Below are 24752 nucleotides of genomic sequence, written 5' to 3'. Positions count from 1 at the left end.
GGCTGCAAGGAGGGGTTTAATGTCAAATGCCGGAGCACCAGCTGCCGCCGCCGCCGCCGCCGCCGGGAGCCAGGACCTGCCGGCTCCGCTCGGTTGCCTTGGGAACTGGCTCCCAATCTTGGCCCTGCACGCCCAATAAAGTTGTTGTTGAGGCGCAGCGGGGTCACATGAGCAAGGCCGGGGAGGCGGGGCGCGGAGCCGGAGAGGCGGGGTGGGCCCGGGGGCGGGGCGGATCCGGGGGCGGGGCTAGTGGAGGGAGACTGGCTCGCCGCGGCGGAAAGAAGGGGCGGCGGGCGCGGGCGGCCGGCCATGATTGCGTCGTGTCTGTGTTACCTGCTGCTGCCGGCCGCGCGCCTTTTCCGCGCCCTCTCAGGTACCGGCCCCGCGTCCTGAAGGGCGGGTGCCAAGCCTCCAGGCCTGCCTTGGCAGGGCCTCCGCGGGGTCTTGGGCGGCGTGCGTTGCGCGGCCGGCCTCACGACCGGCTTATCCTGGACTCCGTGAGGCCCAGGCCTGGCCGGCGACCCTCGTGGGCCGCACCCCCCACCGACCTTCTCACGCCGGTGGCCTGGAGGCGTCGGGCCACAGTTACAACGTGGAGGCGGCTGGGGGAGGGGCGGGAGCCCCCCTCTCCCCCACTTCTGGCCCCGCGGGCGCGGAGAGGCGCCGGGGCCCGCTGAGTCACTTCTCGGGGGGTCAGGGAGGGTTGGCCCCCTTGGGGGCCCAGGCGAGTGCCCGAATTCTCCGTGGACAGGCGCCCTTCGGCCTTTTAAGGGTCTGTGTACTGAAGACCTGGACTTGCCTTGCCTTCCCCTGGGTCGACTCCACAGTCGCCTTTCCCAGCTGCCTCTCTGCGGAGTCGTTGGTTGCAAAACAACAGAATCCAGAGACACGTTGAAACCTCATCTTTGAAGCCATTGTTCCGTGCGCTTAGACATGTCGTGGGTGGAGGCAGTGCTCAGCGGCGGCCTGGAGAAGAGTTACTGTTTAACTTTGCCAGGGTTTGCCCGCGCACCCCATCCCTGGCCTTTGACTTTTCCGAGGTTCTTAAGAGACCATCCGTTCCTCTCGGAGATCGCACAGAACTCCTGGACTTCTCTCTGGCATTTTAGGGGACAGGACAGACTAAGAAGGAGTTTTAGAATAGAGTAATTTCTATTTCTTAGAAATAGGTCCAGCTTTGTGCATTCTGTGCTTTTGTGTGTGTGTGTGATTTCTGTTCATATTTCATATAAAACACTTAAAGTATGTACATGCATGTTTGTATCTGCCCACTAGAATGCAAGCTCCAGGAAGGCAGGGCTGTCTGTTCTGCTCACTGTTATCTACTGCTAACATACTACCCAGACTATAGTAGACACTCAATTCAGGAATCCGAGAATGTCTTGTGTACGCATACATACTCCTTAGAAATGAGGAACTCCACAGAAGCCATTGCTTTCAGAGGGACCATCTCATATTCCTCTAACCATGTTGCTGCTGTTTCTTGAGCTTTGCCAGCGTTCATAATGGCAGCCTCAGTGACCTATACTTAGTGAGCTCTAGTCCAGAGGTTTCTTGACCAATAGCCAGAGTTTTGGCCGCCCTCCCACCCATAGGTGTGGGCCTCCCCCCATTCATAGGTACACACCTATTAAAGTAGTCCCATTTGTATTTGTGCATTTGGCTTCTACAGATTTTCTATTTTTAATAAAAGAATTCTGCTGAAAGACACAAACCACCACCAATCAAAACCTGCTAAATTTGAAAACTAGTAACCTCACACACATAAATCAAAGAACTTCTGCCATTTGGTGTAAATAGAGGATGTTTCAAAGGGCAGTGAATTAGCGAGTCCCTGAGACTAAAGCCAGCAACCAGGCACATGGGTGTAAAGTGGGGTCTCCCACTCTGAGTACTGTTGACATTTGATGGTTCCTGGGGAGCTGCCGCTCTCACTGCAGGATGCTCACAGTCTCTCTGTCCTATAACCACTAGATGCCAGCAGCGTCCCCACAGCTGGGGCGACCGCTGTTTCTCCAGACAACGTGGAAATGTTCTCTGAGGGCAGAATCACCCTTGGTTGAAAACCACTTTGAGGTTTGAGGGACCTATATCCACACAGGCCATAAATAAGAGTGTCTTTCAACATTTGAACCATTTTGAAGTTTTTCTTGCCTTAAAAAAAGGAACTTATGAAATGTGCCTCCAGTGATGGAGGGACATCATCCATGTCACTTGGATGATATAAACAAGTCACCTAGTGTGTGTTGGTTGGGGGACGTTTTGTTTGCACCACAGCACTGTGCTTGGATTTTTGGGGCTTCTAATTTTAGAGTTTTTCCCACCTACTTTCTTTTGCCTGTTGACTGTCATTGTGGCTGCTGTAGCAGAGAGGTGGCAGCTGTCTCTTGCTGTGAGTTGTTGGCACCTTCTGATTGCAGCCTGTAGAGCGCTATGGAATGGGAAAGCTGATAATGGTATTTGTGAAGATTTATGAGTAGAGTAAATAGCTTTGGGAAGAGGACCGCAGGCCTTTGCTAAAAGGTAGATTGTCCAGATTTTGAGACACCCTTTTTGTCTACTTCCTATTGGAATGCATTCATAGACGGGGAAATTTATAGAACTAGAAAAGCTCTTGGGGATTATCCAATTCACAGTTCCCTCGTCCTCATTTTGCAGTCAAGAGTAAGTCCATCTCACTAGGGGCATTGTCTAAGGTCACACAGCTTTGTTCATTTCAGTGCTGGGCCACAACCCACAGTTATGATTATGGTCAAGTGCTGGTTCCAGGGAGAAGGCAATGGCAACCCACTCCAGTACTCTTGCCTGGAAAATCCCATGGACAGAGGAGCCTGGTAGGCTGCAGTCCATGGGGTTGCGAAGAGTCGGACATGACTTAGCGACTTCACTTTCACTTTTCTGCATTGGAGAAGGAAATGGCAACCCACTCCAGTGTTCTTGCCTGGAGAATCCCAGGGACGGGGGAGCCTGGTGGGCTGCCGTCTATGGGGTTGCACAGAGTCGGACACGACTGAAGCGACTTAGCAGCAGCAGTAGCAGCAGCTGGTTCCAGTGTCATGTGGCTCTTAGAACCAGAGAGTTGAAGTTAATAGGATTCTTAACCTCCAGACAAAAGGAGTGTGGTTATATGTGATCATCTCTGTTCTCGAGTATATGGGATAGCCATTCTTATCATTCACGCACAGAGTATTTATCAGATCCCTACCATGTAAATTACTTTTAAAGTACTTTTAAAATACTTTTAAAGTACTTAGAACAGTGCCTGACACATAGTAAGCACTTGGCTCTGGTGATGATTATGTTCCAGACCCTAAAACGGGCAGGTTCAGTGATGATACAACAATGAGCACGGTGGATATAATTCTTGTTTGTATGGGACTTATTGGCTTTCCCGTGGCTCAGTGGTAAAGAATCTGCCCGCAGTGCAGGAGACCAAGGTTCAAGCCCTGGGTCGGGAAGATCCCCTGGAGGAGGGCGTGGCAACCCACTCCAGTATTCCTGCCTGGAGAATCCCATGGACAGAGGAGCCTGGCAGGCTATGGTCCATAGGGTCACAAAGAGTCGGACACGACTGAAGCGACTGAGCACGCACGCACGTGAGACTTACGTCAGAAGTTGAGAGAGGAGTGTGAGTTGAATGATGCCATCATCTTGTAACATGGTATTTTGGCTTTCTTTTTAGATGCTTTCTTCACATGTCGGAAAAATGTCCTCCTGGCGAAGAGCTCGTCCTCCCAGGTAGAAGGCAACTTTGCCATGGCCCCTCGGGGCCCCGACCAGGAGGAGTGTGAGGGCCTGCTGCAGCAGTGGAGGGAAGAAGGGTCGAGCCAGGTGCTGTCAACTGTGAGCGACGGTCCCCTTGTAGATAAGGGACTCGCCGAGAGCAGCCTGGCCCTCCTGATGGATAATCCCGGAGAACAGGATGCTGCTCCGGAGGACACGTGGTCCAGCAGGCAGCTGAGTGACCTGCGGGCAGCGGAGAACCTGGAGGAGCCTTTTCCCGAGGTGCTAGGAGAGGAGGAGCCGCTGCCGGAGGTCGAGGGCCCAATGTGGGCAGCAGTGCCTGTGCAGACCGGCCGCCAGTACACAGATTGTGCTGTCCTCCCTATGGGTGCGCTGGCCACAGAGCAGTGGGACGAGGACCCCGCGGTGGTGGCCTGGAGCATCGCACCGGAGCCTGTGCCCCAGGAAGAGGCTCCCGTCTGGCCCTTTGAGGGTCTGGGGCAGCTGCAGCCTCCCCAGTGGAAATCCCGTATCACGGTGAGTCTTGACAGCCGGTTGAGTGAGCTGGGGTAGCGGTCGTCTCGGAGGTGGGCAAAGCCGTTGCTAAAGAGAAGGCCCTTTTTTGTGGAGCTCTGCTGCCACATTTTGGTTTTCTGAGACTTGCAGCGGCAAAACCAGAGGGGCCTTAGAGGTCATTTCTTCTAGCCCTGTGGCCTTTTGAGATGAAGTCATCAAGGCTCGGAGAGGTGGCAGGACATGCTGAAAGTCACGTAGCTAGGTAGTGGTAGAACTGAAAGCAGACCCCAGTTCTCATTCTCTGTGTTATTGATTCTCTGGAGGAACCTGGGGTAGGGGTGGAGCGCTCTCAGGGACTCCGCTCTGTGCCCCAAACAGGATAACTCCATTTTTATCTGTGTTACGTATTGGGCTTCCGTTAAAATTTGGAGAATGAGGGCTGTGCCTCACATAGGTTTGCAATCCACTCTACAGCTAGCTCCCTGCTCCAGAGGATATAGGGGACACATTACAGTTTCTGGTTCTATAGGCCCTTCTAGGTGTAGAGGTCAGAAAACAGCCAAGGCTGAGATTACTCTAGAAATGTCTTTAATCTCAGATGACTGTTAAGCGCATTCATCTGAGTGATTCCCCGGAGACCCATGGCTTTATCAAAAGTGAGGAATTGCTGGCCATGTTTAGTGAACTTTCAGTTCAGTTCAGTTCAGTCGCTCAGTTGTGTCCGACTCTTTGCAACCCCATGAATTGCAGCACACCAGGCCTCACTGTCCATCACCAACTCCCGGAGTTCATTCAGACTCACGTCCATCAAGTCAGTGATGCCATCCAGCCATCTCATTCTCTGTCGTCCCCTTCTCCTCCTGCCCCCAATCCCTCCCAGCATCAGAGTCTTTTCCAATGAGTCAACTCTTCGCATGAGGTGGCCAAAGTACTGGAGTTTCAGCTTTAGCATCATTCCTTCCAATGAACACCCAGTGCTGATCTTCAGAATGGACTGGTTGGATCTCCTTGTAGTCCAAGGGACTCTCAAGAGTCTTCTCCAACACCACAGTTCAAAAGCATCAATTCTTTGGCTCTCAGCTTTCTTCACAGTCCAACTCTCATATCCATACATGACCACTGGAAAAACCATAGCCTTGACTTTAGTGTACTAAATACCAGGTATTATGCCAGGTACTAGGGATACAGTGGTGAACAAGCCAAGATCATCTCTGGCTTTGTGGAGCTTACTCTGGTCTGAGGCTGTCCTTAGAGTGTTGTTCAGATCACCACAGAAAGGGATGGATTACAGGGAAAATGAGAAAGGGAACTTTGTCACAGTATCAGAGGGCCAGGAGTAGAGATGGTAGGCCCTGTGGATAGCATGGACTCAACCACGGACCTCTTCTTCCCAACCCCTTTGCAGAAATCTTGTGGCGAGAATGGGAGGATTTCTCCACTCAGCCAGATGTTCAGGGCCTGGAGGCAGGGGATGGCCCTCAGTTCCAGTTCACTCTGATGTCCTATAATATCCTGGCCCAGGACCTAATGCAGCAGAGCTCCGAGCTCTATCTGCATTGCCACCCAGACATCCTGAACTGGAGCTATCGCTTTGCGAATCTCATGCAGGAATTCCAGCACTGGGACCCGGACGTAAGCGAAGGCGGGCGGGGAGGGTGGGGTGGATGGGGGTGTGCCATCTTGCATTTGCTCCGGACCCTGGCTGTTTCCCTGTGCCCTTAGAAAAATGAGTTCACCCACAGTTGTTCATGTGATTGGAGCCCGGCTTAGGATGGGAGCTTGCTGCCCGGTGTCAATGAGTTTTGGACAGATACTAAGACGCCTCTCCATAGGTACACCCTCGCTAGTGCCTTTGTGCAGGGAGGAAGACTTGAGGGATTCAAGGAGCAGGAAAATCCACCTTCACTCGGGGCCTGTTCTTTGCTGCAGTGGCAATCGGGGAAGAGTCAGCCCCCAGAGGAAGTGTCAGTGTGGCCCAGCCTGAGACCCACGGCAGCTTCCCACGTGGCTTCAGCATCTGCTCATGGGGAGGGAGTCGCACTGCGGTGCCCTCCGTTACCCTGGAGTGACTGGTCTCTGTGTCGTTTCCCCAGATCTTGTGTCTCCAGGAAGTCCAGGAAGATCATTACTGGGAGCAGCTGGAGCCCTCTCTGAGAATGATGGGTAATGCCGCTCCCTGGCGCGTGTGCCAGTCTCTTTTCCTCCCACCCTGTCTGCCCTCTCTTGAATGCACCATCTCTTCTTTCTTCTCAGTAAACCCTCTCACCTGTGAGCTAGCTCCCTCGTGTGGAGTTAGAAGAAAAACAAGAGTCCTGAAGTTTTAAAGTAGTTCTGACATCCATTGCCATTTATTTACATCTATTTACCAACTCTCTGAGGCTGAAATTATTATACCCATTTTATAGGGAGGAGACTGAGGTTCAGAAAATTTGAGTGGCTAGCTCAAAGGTCACAAAGCTATAAATAAAAAAGCTCATAGCTTGTGGAGCCTGGACTCCAACTTGTCTCACCCTGGAGTCCATGCTTTTCCTATCCACCCTTCTGTCCCTCCTTCGCCTTCTAGCTGCACAGCCATCTGGTTACCGCTGTAAGGGAACCTCTGCAGAACCCAGGGATGTGTCAGGGCACGGACTCCCCTGTGTTGAGCAGCAGGAGCGGTCACTGGGTGCACACACCTGGGCTACTGCCATCGGGTCAAGGGCCCTGACCCATCTCCTTGGCGGGGTGTTCCTTGCAGGCTTTACCTGTTTCTACAAGAGGAGGACCGGGTGTAAGACAGATGGCTGTGCTGTCTGCTACAAGCCCACGAGATTCCGTCTGCTCTGCGCCAGCCCCGTGGAGTACTTTCGGCCTGGCTTGGAGCTCCTCAATCGGGACAACGTGGGCTTAGTGTTGCTGCTGCAGCCACTGGTCCCAGAAGGCCTGGGGCAAGTCTCGGTGGCCCCCTTATGTGTGGCAAATACCCACGTCCTGTACAACCCACGGCGGGGCGACGTCAAGCTGGCCCAGATGGCCATTCTCCTGGCTGAAGTGGACAAGGTGGCCAGGCTGTCAGATGGCAGCCACTGCCCCATTGTCCTGTGTGGGGACCTGAACTCTGTCCCCGACTCGCCTCTCTACAACTTCATCAGGGACGGGGAGCTCCAGTACCACGGGATGCCAGCCTGGAAGGTGAGATGGGAGCAGCCACTGCGGGGTTGGCTTAGAGGGGGATTGGGTTGCAGCGTGCAGGGCTGCTTGTGTGGCAGGGACCCAAGGGACACCTGTGCTGCCTCCCTCCGGCTGTCTCTTGTCCTGTTGTTAGCTCTGGTACCCACACCTGGAAGTTAGGAGCTCTTGAGTGCCTTTGGTATACTGGAATCCTTTCAGTTTTTATCATTAATTTATGTTTAGTTTACAAGTACATAAGTAAATGCACAGATGTACACAAGTATCTCTCTATAAGGATTCAAGGATTATTACATGACTCTAAGGGGAGACGTGGGAAAGGCCGGTAATAAAGCAGGCTTAAGACCAAAGCCTGCTTTATTACCCGCATTTCCCACGTCTCCCCTTAGAGTCATGTAATAACTGTTCAGAGTTTGGTGGTGTTCTTCCAGGTCATTTTCAGTGCTTTTGCAGTGCTACCTAAACTGCTGTGGTGATGTAACTGTCATAGTCTCTATTTATGAATCACTTACTCTGCCAGATGCTATTTTAAGCACTTTACCTACGTTAACTCATCAGTTGCCACAAGTTCTATCATTGCTTCTATTTTAGAAGTGAGAAACCTAAGGCAGAGAGAAAGTTAGGTCATTTACTCTCTCTAGTTTGTGCAGGTTGTTAGTGGTGGAGCTAGGATTTGTAATCAGGCGGTCTGGCCCCAGGGCTCTTGCCCTCCAGTACTATGCTGAGACTGCTTCTAACGGCTGATATCTAATCTATTGTATGTGTTTATAAATGTGACATATTACTGTATATTTCATTTTCTAGCTTTTATTTTTTTTACTCAACAATGTACATACGTATCTATCTCATTCCTATTGACTGCTGAATCTTTGTAACATAGCTGTATTACAGTTTTATTGTGGTTCATTTAGCCCTGCTGAGGAGCATTCAGCTTGTGCTGATTCCTTTATATGTCACTTAATCTCCTTGTTTCTCTCTTTTGCCCCTGCTGATCCAATTTGTTCCTTAACTTTTGGCAAGGCGCAGTGGAGAAAGGACGTAAGATGACTGAATTATTGTCGAGTCCTTTGGGCTTTTATTTTAATGAGGTTACTTAAGTGCCAGCGATGTCCTGGTTGCCACATGCAAAGAGGAAGGCATTATCCTGCCAGGAGGCTGCTGCTGTTACCAAGGGGCTCAGGGAATGAGAAGTAAACTTGAAAAGGGCCTCCCACATGACAGCTGCCATTAAACAAAGTGCACTCATTTGGAAGCCAGACAGTCCTGCATTCAGATCCCTGCTCTGCCACCTTGGGCAAGTTACTTCCCTTCCGTGAGCCCCATTGGCCTCATCAGACCCTGGGGAATATGATGAGACCTACTTCTGAGGGTCTTCTTTGGTGGATTCATTAAAATAATGCACATAGAGTGTTTTCCAGTTCCTGCTTCAAAGGGAGCAGTCAATAATTGGTAGTGGTTATTGTTGTCGAGATTCTTGGTTGTCTGTGGTATTATTATCCCATTCAATAGGAGAGGATATTGAACCCAAGAGGTGTTAACTGACTTGCCCAAAGTGACACAGCTAGTAAATGGCCGTTCAGTTGAAGGTGTGTTTTCTTCTGATGGCATACTGAAAATGTTTGTCCTTTGCGGGCAGAGAGATTATCTCCCCAGCACATGGCTAGTGTCTTGCACATAGTTGGCATTCAAATATTTGTTGTTTGTAAATGAAATAAAGGGGATTTTGCTACACGCGTTGGAGATGTGCAGATGACTGATGCTGCCGAATGTTTCCCCTACTACGTTCGGTCCACTCCCAGGCTGCTCATGGGCTTTGACCGAGGACGGTGGCGTAGATACGGTAAAGTGCTTTGGTGCATTTCCCGTTTGGTTTGACCCTGTGATTTCCCAGTAATGGGCTTTAGATGCTAGACTTCGATCCAGAAGATCCAAAGATCCAAATAAACCTTTTCCCATGGCAAATTAAAGCCCTTGAAAGTGGATACTCCCTGGCAGAGTAGTGTAGATTTTTCCAAGGTGAAATTCAGGGGACCCTGTGTTCACATGGTTCTCTTCTCTTTGTTTCACATTATTCTCTTTCCCCTTATCCCTGTCTCGTGGACATTGCAGTGTTTCTAATTAACAAAAAATAGCTTTAATTAGTTCCTTATGTTTAACTTTCCCCTGAGACTGACGTGTTTTGTATGTAGTGTGTGACTGTGTGTGTGTATGTCCGCATGTCCCCAAACACGGGCTTCTCTCTTTCTCTATCTCGGATTCCTCATTGCCGTCTGCTCTTTGCTCATAGGTATCTGGACAGGAAGACTTCTCCCATCAGCTTTATCAGAGGAAGCTGCAGGCCCCACTGTGGCCCAGCTCCCTGGGTATCACTGACTACTGTCAGTATGTCACCTCCTGTCACCCCACGAGCTCAGGTGAGCACGTGCCATCGTCTCGCTTGGTTGTCCTTCCCTGCCCATTCTGGGAGAAAGCTGGCACTTCATTGACAAGAGAAGGCGTAATTCCCTCAGTTTTCTGAGCACATTCCTTTATATTTTTCATCGTCCTCCTCGTGGTCCCCCAGTGAAATGGACAACTGTCCGTCATAGCTTTTGGAAAATCTCCTCGTCTTCAGGGCCAGACTCCCTCTGTGTCCCTGCACTGGAAGCTTCTTGGGATTGAGGAAGTCCCAGCACGTGACTCCTCTTCCTTTCTTTCACTGTATGGCTTTCCCTGGTCTACAGAGAGACGCAAGTATAGCCGAGACTTCCTGCTGCGTTTCCGCTTCTGCAGCATGGCCTGCCGGCGACCTGTGGGACTGGTTCTTCTGGAAGGAGTGACAGACACTAAGCCAGGTAACGGGGGCTCAGCTTGCTCCCTGACTTGTCCAACTAAGTGAGCTTGGTCTTCTTTCCTCTTCACTTCTGATGTTTGTCAGTTATGTGGGTTTTTAGTCTTCTATAGGTATAATTCTTAGATATCAGCTTCTGGTAAAAAATACACTTAAGGGGAAGGTCAGTGAGGTTCACTGGCCATGTGCAACGTGTTGAGAACATGGACTGGGAATCAAGAGACTTGGGTTCTAACCAGGTTTGAGTATGCCAGAAGCTTTGTAAGCTAAAGTTGCTAATACATACCTAGCATGTGTACAGCATACATGAGAGAGAAAACAGACATGAAAATCGTAAGGTGACAGTACTCCTGGTTGTAATAAAAAGTTACTCCTACTGGGAACTTTCAGATGGTACATAGCAGAGTATATACTTGACATTGTCCACTTCTTGTCTTTGAAACTACTACTGCAAAGCAACAAGGAGAATGGAAAAGAAAAAAAATCAAACTCCATCTTTGAGAACGCCAGGAGACCTGAAGATATCTGAAATCGGGAAGCACAGCACAGGTGGAATGGCTGCAAGAAGCACTGGCAATCCAGCTGGAGGAGGTGTGGAGAGACTTGTCTGTGGGACTGTGTATGAATCTCAAAAAGGACCAGCAGGGTTCATTTCTCATGGTGAGGCGTGAACCTTGAGGCACAAAATCAGAATCCCTTGTTTCATCAACAGGAATAGGATGGCACAGGTTGTGAAATGAAATTGCATGAACCCTTTTGGTCCCGAGAGGCATTGGAGAAAAGACTGATCAAGGAATCAAGCCATCTTTGCATGAAACAGTCTGTTTAAGTGGCAGGGGGGAGATGAAATGCTTACGGAGCTGCACATTTCTTTTGGCTGGGAGACGTAAAGGTTAAAAGGACTCACACAACCCTGTGTCATAAGGAAAATGCCCATTACTTGGAATGCAGATCCAGAGGATGAAATGTAAGCTGCTGAGCTCAGGAAAGAAGTGGAATAAAAAGTGAAAAAAAATCACTTAAAATTAAGCCAAAATTAGATGCAGCACAAGAGAGAAGAGGCATTGCTGAAAACAAGAGGCAGAGGCCAGGAAAGATAGAAAGTGCTGGGGAGAATATGACGGGAGTGGGAGTTACAGAGATTGAACATATACATAATTGGCATTTACAAGGAAGAAAGCCAATAATATCATGGCACAAAAGGAACATTTAAAGGTAGGACATAAGGAAGATTTTCCCCAGATGAAGAGATCTGAATCTTTGGATTGAGACGGATATACCACATCTCAGGGAAAACTGACATAGGAGAATTGACAGTAAGACCTCCTAATGAAATTAACAGAAGTCAAAGATGAAAGAATCTTTTGGACAACTGAACCAAAAAGAGTGGGATACCTTTTTTTTTTTTTTAAATCGGGCTACCTTTAAAGGTAAAAATAATTAGGTAGGTTTCAGATTTCTTAAAATTAACATTCGACTTTAGAACACTGGAGAGCAAAGTTTCCAGGAAAGAAGGTATGTCTCAAGAATTTTATACTCAACCCAAACTCATTCTTTTTTTTTTTCCAAACTCATTCTTGAAGAAAATGCTAGAAGAATAACTTAAGATGACCAAGCAGTGACTGAAAAAACTGTAGTATTAATAAAAGGACTGGTGGTAAACAATGAACTCATTGTTTTCTTGAAGGAATTTAACTTGCATTGGCATTTTACACAAAGAAGTGAGCATTTCAATGGCTTGGGTTTTTTTTTTTTTTTTTTAATTGCAAAGCTCTAATGTATTATTACAGCTGTGGTGGTAACAATAAAATTGTTCACAGAGCGACTGGCATGTGCCAGGAACTGGGGTAAGTGCTTGTATCAGTTGGACTCAGGCAGGGAAGCTGTGGATGAGTGTTTTAAGAATTCAGAATCCTCAAGTTAAACAGTAGTAGGATCCCACATAGGTAATTCCATGTTAAGAATAGATTGTTTTTAAAAAATCAGTACTGTACTTGAAACATAAAATAAGCATTTTGATTTAATAACAAAATAAGAACTTTAAATACATACTGACAATCACTTTGTAAGTAGAATCATTATGTAGGGGGAAAATATCCAGTTCACTAACAGTGCCCAATAATAGCAGTATTTTCAAAATTGAGATTAAACACACCCATCCTCCACAAACTGTGAACATGCCTTTCTGTTTGTTCAGTAGCCCCATCCAGGGCTGAACAGGCTCCTGATGAATCTTTTTTGAAGACCCCAAGTCTAAAAAGCTACCATCACTTTTAGACCATGGGTAGAAAGACGAGTTCAGTACGAGGACATCATAGTGAGTCATCTTTTTTTCTGGAGGATTTGTTTAGATGTGCTATCAAATAATATTTCCAATCTGCTGCCAGAGTCATCCAGCCCAACTGTGCACAGTAAAACTTGCCAACTTGACTGTGATACTGACTTTAATGGGAAGCATCTGAGTTGCAAGAGGAGCTCAGTGGTAGGTAGTGATGGTCTGACTTTCCCACAAGTTGACATTGGATGTGCTAGTGTGTTTTACATCACACAAATGAAAAAAAAGAAACACTGTGATTCTCACGCTCCCTCATTCTCTTTTTGAGGGAATACTTCATAAGATGGGAATCTAAATTTTAAGTCCCCCTCTTATAAATATTTTTAACTATTAGTGGTTTCTTCTTTCCAGTATGGTTCTTAAAGACACCGAAAGGGGTTACTGTGTTTTCTTTTTCATGAGCACTTGCATATTTCCATTTATTTACAGAGCTTTGGGTCTTTTAACATGAAAGAATAAACCGTGAGCCTAGTTAAGTGCATTCTAGGAAAAAAAAAACAGTTGCTAATAGATGACTTTTGTAAGACAGTGGACTAACTACTATTTACAGGAGAAGGCAGTGGCAGCCTACTCTAGTACTCTTGTCTGGAAAACCCCATGAACAGAGGAGGCTGGGAGGCTGCAGTCCATAGGGTCGCTAAGAGTCGGACATGACTGAGCGACTTCACTTTCACCTTTCACTTTGATGCATTAGAGAAGGAAATGGCAACCCACTCAATGTTCTTGCCTGGAAAATCCCAGGGACGGGGGAGCCTGGTGGGCTGCCGTCTGTGGGGTCGCACAGAGTCAGACACGACTGAAGTGACTTAGCAGCAGCAACTACTATTTACAACCTGGCCAGATGGCCACAGAGCAAAGGCGACCTGATCAGGTTTTGAACCTGGAAAATTCAAAGTACAGTTTTCGCACTGGCCTATTTCTGCACAACTTACTATCCTTTTCCCAAGTATTTGCAGACCTTACTTTCTCTACTGCTACCAGTGCTGAATGGTTCAGGAAGCTGTCTTAGCTCAGATGGGGGCAGTTGGGGCTAGTGTGCTCATGAGGCCTGGTGGGGCAGGCAGAGGCGTGGGTCCCTTGTAACTGCCAGAGAGGTGCTGTTTGTACACAGAGCTGCAGGAGAACTTGCGGCTGAGGGAATCCGTTTTCTTTCTCTTTGGTTTTTCTTTTCATGTGCTAACAAAAACAAAAACACTTGATTTTTTTTTTTTCTGTTTTTTGTTCTCACACTTGTATGAGGTTTTGGTAAGGGTAAAGGTCTTGTTTGAAAAGTAATTTAGTCCATTGTCTTGCAGGCTCCAACAGAGGATGAGATGGTTAGATAACATCGCTCACTCAATGGACATGAGTTTGAGCAAACTCTGGGAGAAGTCTGCTTCTATTTTGATTCTTGATCCTTTCTTTGTATGTCACATATTTTGCCTCCCTGAGACTGGTCATTCTCTCTAATCCCTTGATTTCTGAAATTTCATGATGGTTTGCTGGTAATATTTTTTCAATAATTTTCTACTTTCTGCTTCCTCTTTTTGGAATTCCTTTTAATTGGATATGGGCTTCCCTTGTGGCTGAGCTGGTAAAGAATCCTCCTGCATTGTGGGAGACCTGGGTTCGATCCCTGGATTGAGACGATCCCCTGGAGAAGGGAAAGGCTACCACTCCAGTATTCTGGCCTGGACACAACTGAGCAACTTTCACTTAATTGGATATGGTGGTTGTTTAGTCGCTAAGTTGTATCCAACTCTTTGTAACCCCATGGACTGCAGGATGCCAGGCTTTCCTGTCCTTTGTTATCTCCCAGAGTTTGCTCAAACTCATGTCCATTGAGTGAGTGATGTTATCTAACCATCTCATCCTCTTTTGGCCTCTTCTCCTCCTGCCCTAAGTCTTTTCCAGCATTAGGCTCTTTTCCAGCATTAGGCTCTTTTCCAGTGAGTCTACTCTTTGCATCAGATGGCCAAAATGTTGGAGCTTCAGATTCAGCATTAGTCCTTCCAATGAATATTCATGGTTGATTTCCTTTAGGATTGACTGGTTTGGTCTCCTTGCAGTCCAAAGGACTCTCAAGAGTCTTTTCTAGCACCACAATTCAAAAGCATAAATTCTTCAGTGTTCAGCCTTCTTTATGGTCCAACTTCACATCCATACATGGCTACTGGAAAAACCATAGCCTTGACTATAGGGACCTTTGTCGGTAAAGTGATGTCTCTGCTTTTTAATACAGTGTCTAGGTTTGTCATAGCTTTCCTTCCAAAGAGCAAGTGTCTTTTAAATTTCATTACTGCACTTAATGTCCACAGTGGTTTTGGAGCCTAAGAAAATAAAATCTGTCACCGCTTCCATTTTTTCCTCTTCTATTTGTTATGAAACAGATGCCATGATTTTAGTTTTTTGAATGTTGAGTTTTAAATCAGTTTTTCACTCTCCTCCTTTACCCTCATCAAGAGGCTTTTTAGTTGCTCTTTACTTTCTGCCATTAGAGTGGTATCATCTGCATATCTAAGGCTGTTGATATTTCTCCTGGCAGTCTTGATTCCAACTTGTGATTCATCCAGCCTGGCATTTCACATGATGTACTCTGCATAGAAGTTAAATAAGCAGGGTGACAGTATACAGCCTTGTTGTACTCCTTTCCCAATTTTGAACCAGTCCATTGTTCCATGTCTGGTTCTAACTGTTGCTTTTTAACCCACATACAGGTTTCTCAGGAGGCAAGTAAGGTGGTCTGGCATTCCCATCTCTTTAAGAATTTTCCAGTTTGTTGTTATCCACACAGTCAAAGGTTTTCATGTAATCAGTGAAACAGGAGATGTTTTTCTGGGATTCTCTAGCTTTTTCTATGATCCAACAAATGTTGGCAATTTGATGTCTGGTTCCTCTGCTTTTTCTAAATCAAACTTGTACATCTGGAAGTTCTCGCTTCACGTACTGTTGAAGCCTAACTTGGAGGATTTTGAGCATTACCTTGCTAGCATGTGAAATGAGTGCAGAAGCAGAAGATATTAAGAACAGGTGGCAAGAATACACAGAAGAACTATACAAAAAAAATCTTCATGACCCAGATAAACTGATGGTGTGATCACTCACCTGGAACCAGACATCCTGGAATGCGAAGTCAGGTGGGCCTTAAGAAGCATCGCTCTTGGCACAGGTTTCATTCCAATCCCAAAGAAAGGCAATGCCAAAGAACGCTCAAACTACCACACAGTTGCACTCATCTCACACATTAGTAGTGTGATGCTCAAAATTCTCCAAGCCAGGCTTCAGCAATACATGAACGTGAACTTCCAGATGTTCAAGCTGGATTTAGAAAAAGGCAGAGGAACCGGAGATCAAATTGCCAACATCCGTTAAATAATTGAAAAAGCAAGAGTTCTCAAAAAACATCTGCTTTATAGACTACGCCAAAGCCTTTGACTGTGTGGATCACAGCAAACTGTAGAAAATTCTTCAAGAGATAGGACTACCAGACCACCTGACCTGCCTCCTGAGAAATCTGAATGCAGGTCAAGAAGCAACAGTTAGAACTGGACATGGAACAACAGACTGGTTCTAAATCCGGAAGGGAGTACGTCAAGGCTGTATATGTCACCCTGCTTATTTAACTTCTATGCAGAGTACATCATGTGAAATGCTGAGCTGGAAGAAGCACAATCTGGAATCAAGATTGCTGGGAGAAATATCAATAACCTCAGATATACATATGACTCTTGCCTTATGGCAGAAAGTGAAGAAGAACTAAACAGCCTCTTGATGAAAGTGAAAGAGGAGAGAGAAAATGCTGGCTTAAAATTCAACATTCATAAAACTAAGATCATGGCATCTGGTCCCATCACTTCATGGAAGATAGATGGGGAAACAATGGAAACAGAGATTTTATTTTCTTGGGCTCTAAAATCACTGCAGATGGTGACTGCAGCCATGAAAGTAAAAGACACTTGCTCCTTGGAAGAAAAGCTATGACCAACCTAGATAGCATATTAAAAAGCAGAGACATTACTTTGCTGACAAAGGTCCATCTAGTCAAACTATGATTTTTCCAGTAGTCATGGATGGATATGAGAGTTGGACTATCAAGAAAGCTGAGCACTGAAGAATTGAGCTTTTGAGCTGTGGTGTTGGAGAAGACTCTTGAGAGCCCCTCAGACTGCAAGGAGATCCAACCAGTCCATCCTAAAGGAGATCAGTCCTGAGTGTTCACTGGAAGGACCAATGCTGAAGCTGAAGCTCCAATACTTTGGCCACCTGATGCGAAGAACTGACTCATTGAAGAAGACCCTGATGCTGGGAAAGATTGAAGGTGGGAGGGAAAGGGGACAACAGAAGATGAGATGGTTGGATGTCATTACCGACTTGATGGACATGAGTTTGGGTAAACTCCGGGAGTCGGCGATAGACGGGGAAGGCTGGCATGCTGCAGTCCATGGGGTTGCAGAGAGTCAGACATGACTGAGCGACTGAACTGAAGTAACATGTTGTATGGTAAATCTCGTTGATACATATTAAACTCTGAACTTCAAAGGCAGAGCAAAGACAAGTTTTTAAAATATCCACAGGAAATTCCTGAGACTTGGCCATATATCAAACTATCAATAGTTGTGACACTTAGTTGTGGGCTTAGTTGCTCCGAGGCATGCGGGACCCTCCCGGACCACGGATTGAACCCATGTCTCCTGCATTGGCAGGCAGACTCTTTACTACTTAGCCAGCTGGGAAGCCCCATTCCTAGTTTTTTTTAGTGTTGTGAGTTTTGTTTTGCTTTTAGTTTGGGTTTTTTATTTCATAAAGGAGTGTTGAATTATGTCAAAGGTTTTTTCTGTCTATTCAGATGATCATGGTTTTTATTTTTCAATATTCTATTAATTGATTTTCAGTTGTTAAACCGTTACATTTCTAGGATAAAAATACTTGGTCATAATATATAACAATTGCTAATTCATATTTTCTTCTTTTTCTTGAATGAGTTTATGTAGTTTTTGTCTTTTTAGGAATTTTTCCATTTTACCTAAGTCATCTAGATTGTTGGTATACCGTTTTTAACTGTATCCTTATAATTTTTAAATTTCTGTAAGATCGGTAGTGATGGTCCTCTCTTTTAATCCTGGTTTTAGTAATTTGAGTCTTCTCTTTTTTTCTTCGTCAGTCTGTCTTAAGTGTTTGTCAATTTTGTTGATCCTTGTTATTCTATTTTCTTAGTTTGGATTGTTAAACAAAATACCATAGATGAGTGGGTTATGAACAACAGAACTTTATTTTTCACTGTTCAGGAGTCTGGAAGTTCAGGGCCCAGGTGCCAGCGTGGTCTGGTTCTGGTGAGGACTCTGCTCTGTTTGCTAACTGCCAACTTGTTGCATCTGCACACAGCAGAGAGAGGGTGAGACAGCTCTCTGGGATCCCTTTTAAAAAGGCATCAATCCTATTCATGAAGGCTTCACCCTCAATGCCAGATTACCTCCTGAAGGCCCCACTTCCTAAATGCTGTCCCATTGAGGGTTAGCACTTAAACATATTTTGAAGAGACACAAATATTCAGTCCATAACACTTATTAATGTCAGTAGTTGTTTCGTCGCTAAGTCATGTCTGATTCTTTATGACCCCAGGAACTGTAGCATGCCCAGTAGGACCTGTAATAATATTCCCTCTTTCTCTCCTGATAATGGTAACGTGTGTCTTTTTTTCTTTGAGTGTGTGTGTGTATATATATAGGTATGTGTAAGTACGGATGCATATATGTGTGTAAGGGTATACATACATATGTATGTGCATACATATGTAGATATGTGTAAATACACAATGGATTGTGTGGGATAAAAGATTCTAGAGGAATACACCAGGGATTTGGTAATGTTGGTTGCCCCTCGGGAGAGGAATTGAGTGGCAAGGGCCCCAGAGTAGGAAGGAGACTTTTCACTGAGGGTTTTCTCTACATTTTGGTTTTTGTAACCATGTAACTGTTATTACCTATTCTAAAACTTAAAGTGTAAATTTTTTAAAAAGCTGCTGAACCAGGGAAGAGATGTCTGCGTCAGAGGCCCCTGTCTGTCTGCTCCCTGAGGTTCCTGACTCCGGTCCATTGTTTTCTTCCTCCTTTCATGTTTTTTCTTTCCCTTTTCCCTTCTGGAACAGTCCAGTCAAGGATCTGACTGCTGTTTCAGGGTGCAAAGTTCTGACCCTCCTTCCCTGTCTTTGAGTGATAAAACTCCTCTCTCCGGTCTTCTACAGAGCGACCTGCTGGCTGGGCTGAGTCTGTCATTGAGGAAGATACATCTGAGTCTGAGCCGGATGTCCCCAGGTAATTTTCTTCCAGTTCCCTCTGCTTGCATCGCAGCTCCATTGAGGTGTATTAGAGATGCTCCTTTTGGCTTTCCTGGGCCTGATTTGGGGGAACACTTTGCTGAGTTTTCTCTTCCCCCTAATATGTGATAAGGTTATGGAGGAACATACAGGTGTGCAGAGGCCAGAGGCGATCCACCCAGGTTCTTACAGATGAAAACCCCGTGCACGTTTCCTTAGGGCGTAAGGCCTCACAGAAGAGCCTGCTGACCCACAGACAAGGGTACATGAGGTATACACTTCACCAGGTAGCAAGAGGAGGGTGGGGGATAAGGAACATCAACAGGGCTGAATATAAATGTGTCTGTTTCTAGGCTGATTTAGCTAAGACTCTCCATCTCTGGTTAGCATGGGAAGGAACTTGCTGAGGTTGAGTTATTTGGGGTCATCCATTAAAAAGCTTTATAAAATCCACAGAGAAGTGACCCTGGGAGAAGTTCAGTAGCGTTTGCTGACTGGTTATCGCCCCCTCCACCCCGTAGGACTGCAGGCACCATCCAGCACTGCCTACACCTGACCTCGGTGTATACTCATTTCCTGCCCCAGCACGGCCGCCCAGAGGTCACCACAATGCCCCTGGGTCTGGGAACGACAGTGGATTACATCTTCTTCTCAGCTGAGTCCTGCGAGAATGGGAACAGAACTGGTAAGCCTGGTGGATCCTGGATTCCCAGATGCTACCCCCAAGAGTCTCTGGGAGCTGATGGTAGGTCAGGCATCTGATCACATGACTTGGGCTGCTGCGACCTGCCTGGCAAAGGAGCAGATCTCAGACCTGCCTGATGCTGGTCATCCTCATCGTACTTCCCTTAGGCCCTTTGCCCGGCTTCTCTTTTTATCTTTGTAGCAGAACAAGCCATCCCTCCTTTCTCAAGATGAAAATAGAGCACTCGGAGGTGATTGGATTTGTTCAGTGCAGCTGGCTAGTGAGGGTCTGGTGAGGTTAGAAACCCAGCCAGTTTCTTGTCCTCTCGCCCCTCACTGTAGTCACAGTGTGGCAGTCTGCCAGCCCCACGCCTATTTTCTTTAAAGCATGTCTTTTACAGTGTTTGGGTTTTATGTTTAAAAATCAGATTTTACACAGAAACTCTCTGACTTCTCTCGGAAAATCGGAAGATCTTGTAATTCTGGGCTTGGAGGTGCATTCTCTAGTTTGGTACAGCCCCCGAACCCACTCACTCCATTCACTGACATATTATGGAGCGTCCAAGAGGCTGCAGGAGGTGAGAGGGAGGGTGGGTGGCCGAGAAGATGCAGCGTCTTGAAGGTGAAGCTCCCACAGGCCCCCTCCCGCCCCGGGACATGTGGTGGTGGCTGCATCGCCCACCGGCCTCCGCTCTGTGCTCCAGATCGCAGGCTGTATCAGGATGGAACCCTCAAGCTCCTGGGCCGGCTCTCGCTCCTCTCTGAAGAGATCCTCTGGGCTGCCAACGGCTTACCCAACCCCTTCTGCTCTTCAGACCACCTCTGCCTACTGGCTAGCTTCGGGATGGAAATCGCGGCCCCATGATGGGCTCCCAGGGGAAGAGCGCTTCTTCTCTTCCAGAAGAGCTCATCGGATGAGACTGTGGAAATATCCCACGCTTCTGGAAACTTAGATCCAAGAAACTTAACGTCCCCTCCCCACCCCCTCCTCATTCCCTTCTCCCCCACGGTTAGATTTTCTCCAGGCCTGTCCACATTCTCTGCCTGTGGTCCCTGCCCCGCCCCAGCCTCTTCCTAACCCTGTGCCACATGAGGGGGTGGCCTCGGGAGAGGCATAAGCAGGGGGTCCCCCCTTCCCTCCATGTATCCAGCGCTGCCCACTGATTTTTGATTACCAGGGTTGCGGGAGCTACTGATCTTCTTGGTTATTTGTTTTTAGGCCATTTCTTGGTGGTGCCTTCTGACCCGACCTTCTCCCTGCCTGAGACCCGAGGGCCCAACCCTCCTGCAGACATGCACAGACACGCACATGTTGAGACGCGCTCTTCTGTGTGGTCACGCCTGTCTCTGACCAGCCTGCTTGCCACGCTGGGGCCGTGGGTCACGGGCTCTGCTCTCCCTTTATCTTATGTTTCATTAGGCATTCATCTGGCCAACCAGGGGGTCCTCTCCATTGGGGCTCTGGAACAAGTGGGCCCCGCAGACTTGGGTGCACATCCGGTCTTTGCAGCCTCTGAGCCTCCTGCCCAGAGCGCCTCACCAGCCTGCGTGCTTTCCCCAGGGCTGGGCCCTTTCCCCAGGCTGCCCTGTGGCGGCGGGTGGAGGGTCAGTGGGCAGAGAGAGTGGTTCGAGGTTCAGAGTGCTTCAAGGCTGAGTAGAAAGAACTGTCAGAAAACTCTGGTCTCCCTGGAGGACCGGGGTGAGGGTGGGAGTCCTGGGGCAGGAGAGCAGGCAGCGGACTCGAGACCTCAGGGACTTGCCCTCTTGCCTCACACACCTCAGCTGCAGCTCTCTGTTCCTCTCCTCCCACTGCTTTTTACTGTTTGCTGCCGACCACATTCCCTTCCCTTTTTTTGCCCATAGAAAAGCCCGAGATTGAGCCCAGGCCAAACCTTCTCAGTAGAAAGGCGGCCTTGGGCACAAGTGGCCCGAGACGCGGACATGGCAGTGCTTGAGGGTTTGCTCCAGCTGGCCCAGCCTCCGCTGCTGGTTGTCCCTGCTTTCCCCCTCTCTGGCCCATTCAGGGGGCTCCCTCGCCCACACGAGTCACTGCAGGCCTTATAGCCTTTCATTGCTGGGCATGGCGTGGGGTGTTCCTGGCCGGCTCCTCCTCACACCTCCAGTCACTCAGTAGCTGCTGCTGGCCCTGCAGATGTGGCCCCCAGAGCGGGACTGGAGGATATAGCTGAGAGAGGCTAAAGTTAGGGACAGTTAGCTGAGGTTCACGTTTTCTCTTTTTTTTTTTTTTTGAGAGCCAAAGACCCAGCTTGGATTCTGCTGCTGCATTCATGGTTATAAGCTTTCCATGCCTTGGTTCTGGGGGATTTATCTCTGCGTGTGTATTTTTAAACATTGTTTCCTGGGTACTGGGCATGTGCCTGTCTGAGCCCCAGGCCCATCTGTCCACACCCCACCATCCATTCTGTTTGTCTCTTCCTGGACATCTCCTGAGGTAGTCTCCTTGGTTCCTAGAACTAGGGCCCATCAGCTATTCTCTTCTGCCAGGCAGTGTAGTTTAAAAATGGCTAAAGATGGCAGAGGGCAGGAGCTTGATAGATAATCTTTTCCTTGTTTTCTTACTTGTTTCTGTTTTGGAAATGAAAGGGGGGTTTAAATGGTCATTTGAATTCTCTTTTCCAAATAAAGGTTTACCTTTTTCCCCCCAACTGTTGATTATTTTATTAGGATCCCCAAGAGCATGGGGGAAGGGAAGGCCTGGAGAATGAGCCGGGCAGAGAGCAAGAGACTGACCTGGGGTGGGGCTTCTAACCCTACATCTAGACCACAGAAAAGGGTTGTCATCTCCCCTAGGTAACTGAGTGGATGCCCACTGCTCTGAGGAACAGGGCCTGCGTGCAGCCTCCTGCCCCGACCTTCAAAGGGTGCAGCTCTCTATCCTCTCCCAGCTCGAGGAGAGTGGTCCATTCAGCTGCTTTCATTCGTATTCTATCTGCTGCCCTTGTCTCTCCCCCTAGTCTGAGCAGAGGAGGGTCTGTGGCAAAAAGCAGGACGAGAGAAGCGTTTTCCCTGGTCAAAGCTGTGGCAGCTGCATGAGGCGTGATGCGCATGGCCGATGCCTCTCGCCGCGTTTCTATTTCTGATCATCATCTCTTCCCTATTCTGGAGCCAGGCCTGAGCTGTGGGCCATCTGTTGCTGGAAAGCTGTCCCTCCTTTACCAGGCCTCAGTCCGCTGGGAGTTCTGTCTTCCCCCGGCCTCCTCACGCAGCTCTTGTGCCTGTGGGGAGAAGCCCTGAGGCCAGGTGGGGTTTAACGCCTCACCTGAACTGAAGCCCAGGCTCCACACCTTTAAATCAGTACCTGAGAATCTGTGTTACTTAAAGCTCCCCGGGCACCAGTGGAAACACCTGGGTTACGATTCAGCAGAAAGAGAATTTAGCCAGGGATTAGGATCACCGCCTGTCATCTTGGCCTGGTTGCTCAGTGGTTGTGGGTAAGTTAACCTCTCCCTGTGTTTCAGATATCTTGGTGAAATGGAAATTAAAGTAGTATTGTTTTCCACTCGTCAGGAATTTTCAGATCTGAAGTTACATTGTTTGAAAGGATGCTAGGAATCCCAGAGTATTATTGGTAATTACAGTAATTGGCAATTATTGGTAACAGTTGGGAGTTAAGGATGCCCATGGCACCCCACTCCAGTACTCGTGCCTGGAAAATCCCATGGACGGAGGAGCCTGGTGGGCTGCAGTCCATGGGGTCGCTAAGAGTTGGTCACGACTGAGCGACTTCACTTTCACGCATTGGAGAAGGAAATGGCAACCCACTCCAGTGTTCTTGCCTGGAGAATCCCAGGGACGGGGGAGCCTGGTGGGCTGCCATCTATGGGGTCGCACAGAGTCGGACACGACTGAAGTGACTTAGCAGCAGCAGCAGTTTCCCCTAGGCAGTCTGGACAGTTCTCGGCTTGGAATTCTTTTATAGCCCCTAAGCTCTGAGGCGTGTCCCCAGGAGTCCTTTCCTGGCCTGAAGGGCTTCCCCTCGGTGACCTGCATTTACACAGCATCTGCAAGGGGCGTTGATTCAGGGCTGTCAGGGCGCTTCCCTTTCCACGATCGGTTCAGGTGCGCATGTCTTACCTTTACTTCTGAGGAAGCAGAGATCGCAAAGAGGGAAACTGAGACTCTCCTTTGCTTGATTTCTTGCCACCCAGCTCCTCAGAACACAGCGTCTTCTGGGAGTAGGAGGGCCAGGTTGTCTTGTAAGGCAGACACGGGGCTGGGTCTTGGAGAAGGGAAGCAACCAACCAGTCCACTGCTGGCTTGTCTTAAGCCCTGTTTTTTTTCTCTCTTTCTTCCCCACGTGTAGCTACTCACCGGGGTGGGGGTGGGGTGGGGGGGGTTGTTTCTTGATTGGCTACTTAAGGCAAAGCGTGGCTTACCTCCCCCTGGCGGGGAGCAGGCAGGGGCCTACCTCCTCTAGTTCCCTCCCCCCGACTGCTCCCTATGTTTAGGGAGAGAGCTGCCCCGAGGCCCTACACTTCCACACTCTTCCCCCTGCACCTCTCCCATCATTTCTCTCCCCAACAAACCGGCCTGGTGGGGTGAGCTTTCCCGGGTTAGGAGGCTATGACCTTAAGGTACCTCAACTGGAAAACTGCCTTCTGCCCCACCCTCGTCAGTTACCATGCCCATAAGGCCGAAGTCCTCACACAGCTAGCGTGGAGGCTCCACACTTAACATCCTTCCAGGTCTTGTCTTTCCCACAACCAACTCCTTTCTGGCTGGGGACTGGAAGGACCGCACATCCCCATGTGGGCTGCTCAGGGTGCGGTCCCCTCAGGCCAGCTGAGGTGGCCCGTCTCCACCACCTGCCAGGCCTCAGCGGGCCCCTCATCCCTTGGCAAACATGGTAAGGGTTACCAGGCGGCCCGCATGTGGGACGGTCGACTTGGGCTTTGGTGTTATCAGCACCCTGTCACCACTGCCCTCCGCAGTCGTGGTCAGGATCCTTGTCAGATCTTGGCAGACGGGGTTGCAGAGCTTCAACCTCTTCACGTCCAGGGCTCTGAGAAGTGCCACCTGCCTTCAGAGGTCCAACCCACGATAGTCATGTGCCTAAATTAGGCAGGCACGTGCTGCGAGCTTGAAGCAAAGGGAGCAGCAGGAAATGTGGCCATCCACCCAGTAGGCTGGCTTCTGGTCCTCTCGGGAGCCTGTGACGGCACTCAGCTCTGCGTCAGTTCCAA

The 24752-nt window shown here is 48.4% G+C and overlaps 1 protein-coding gene across 1 annotated transcript; it reads left to right on the top strand.

Annotated features, from left to right (window-relative positions):
• Window positions 1-248: 248 nt before the first annotated feature.
• On the top strand, window positions 249-22214 carry ANGEL1 (angel homolog 1). The gene is given in 11 exon segments (XM_002691122.6): window positions 249-373; window positions 3683-4237; window positions 4240-4260; window positions 5645-5871; window positions 6333-6402; window positions 6977-7410; window positions 9695-9821; window positions 10131-10241; window positions 18793-18862; window positions 19386-19549; window positions 20253-22214. Coding segments are annotated over 11 exon segments (2004 nt in total). The 5' UTR covers window positions 249-309; the 3' UTR covers window positions 20414-22214.
• The last annotated feature ends 2538 nt before the right edge of the window (window positions 22215-24752 follow it).

The sequence above is a fragment of the Bos taurus genome, chromosome 10 (genome assembly GCF_002263795.3).
Source record: "Bos taurus isolate L1 Dominette 01449 registration number 42190680 breed Hereford chromosome 10, ARS-UCD2.0, whole genome shotgun sequence".
NCBI classification, from domain to species: Eukaryota; Metazoa; Chordata; class Mammalia; order Artiodactyla; family Bovidae; genus Bos; species Bos taurus.
Note: the sequence above shows the minus strand (reverse complement) of the source record. Positions and strands in the feature narration are given on the sequence as shown.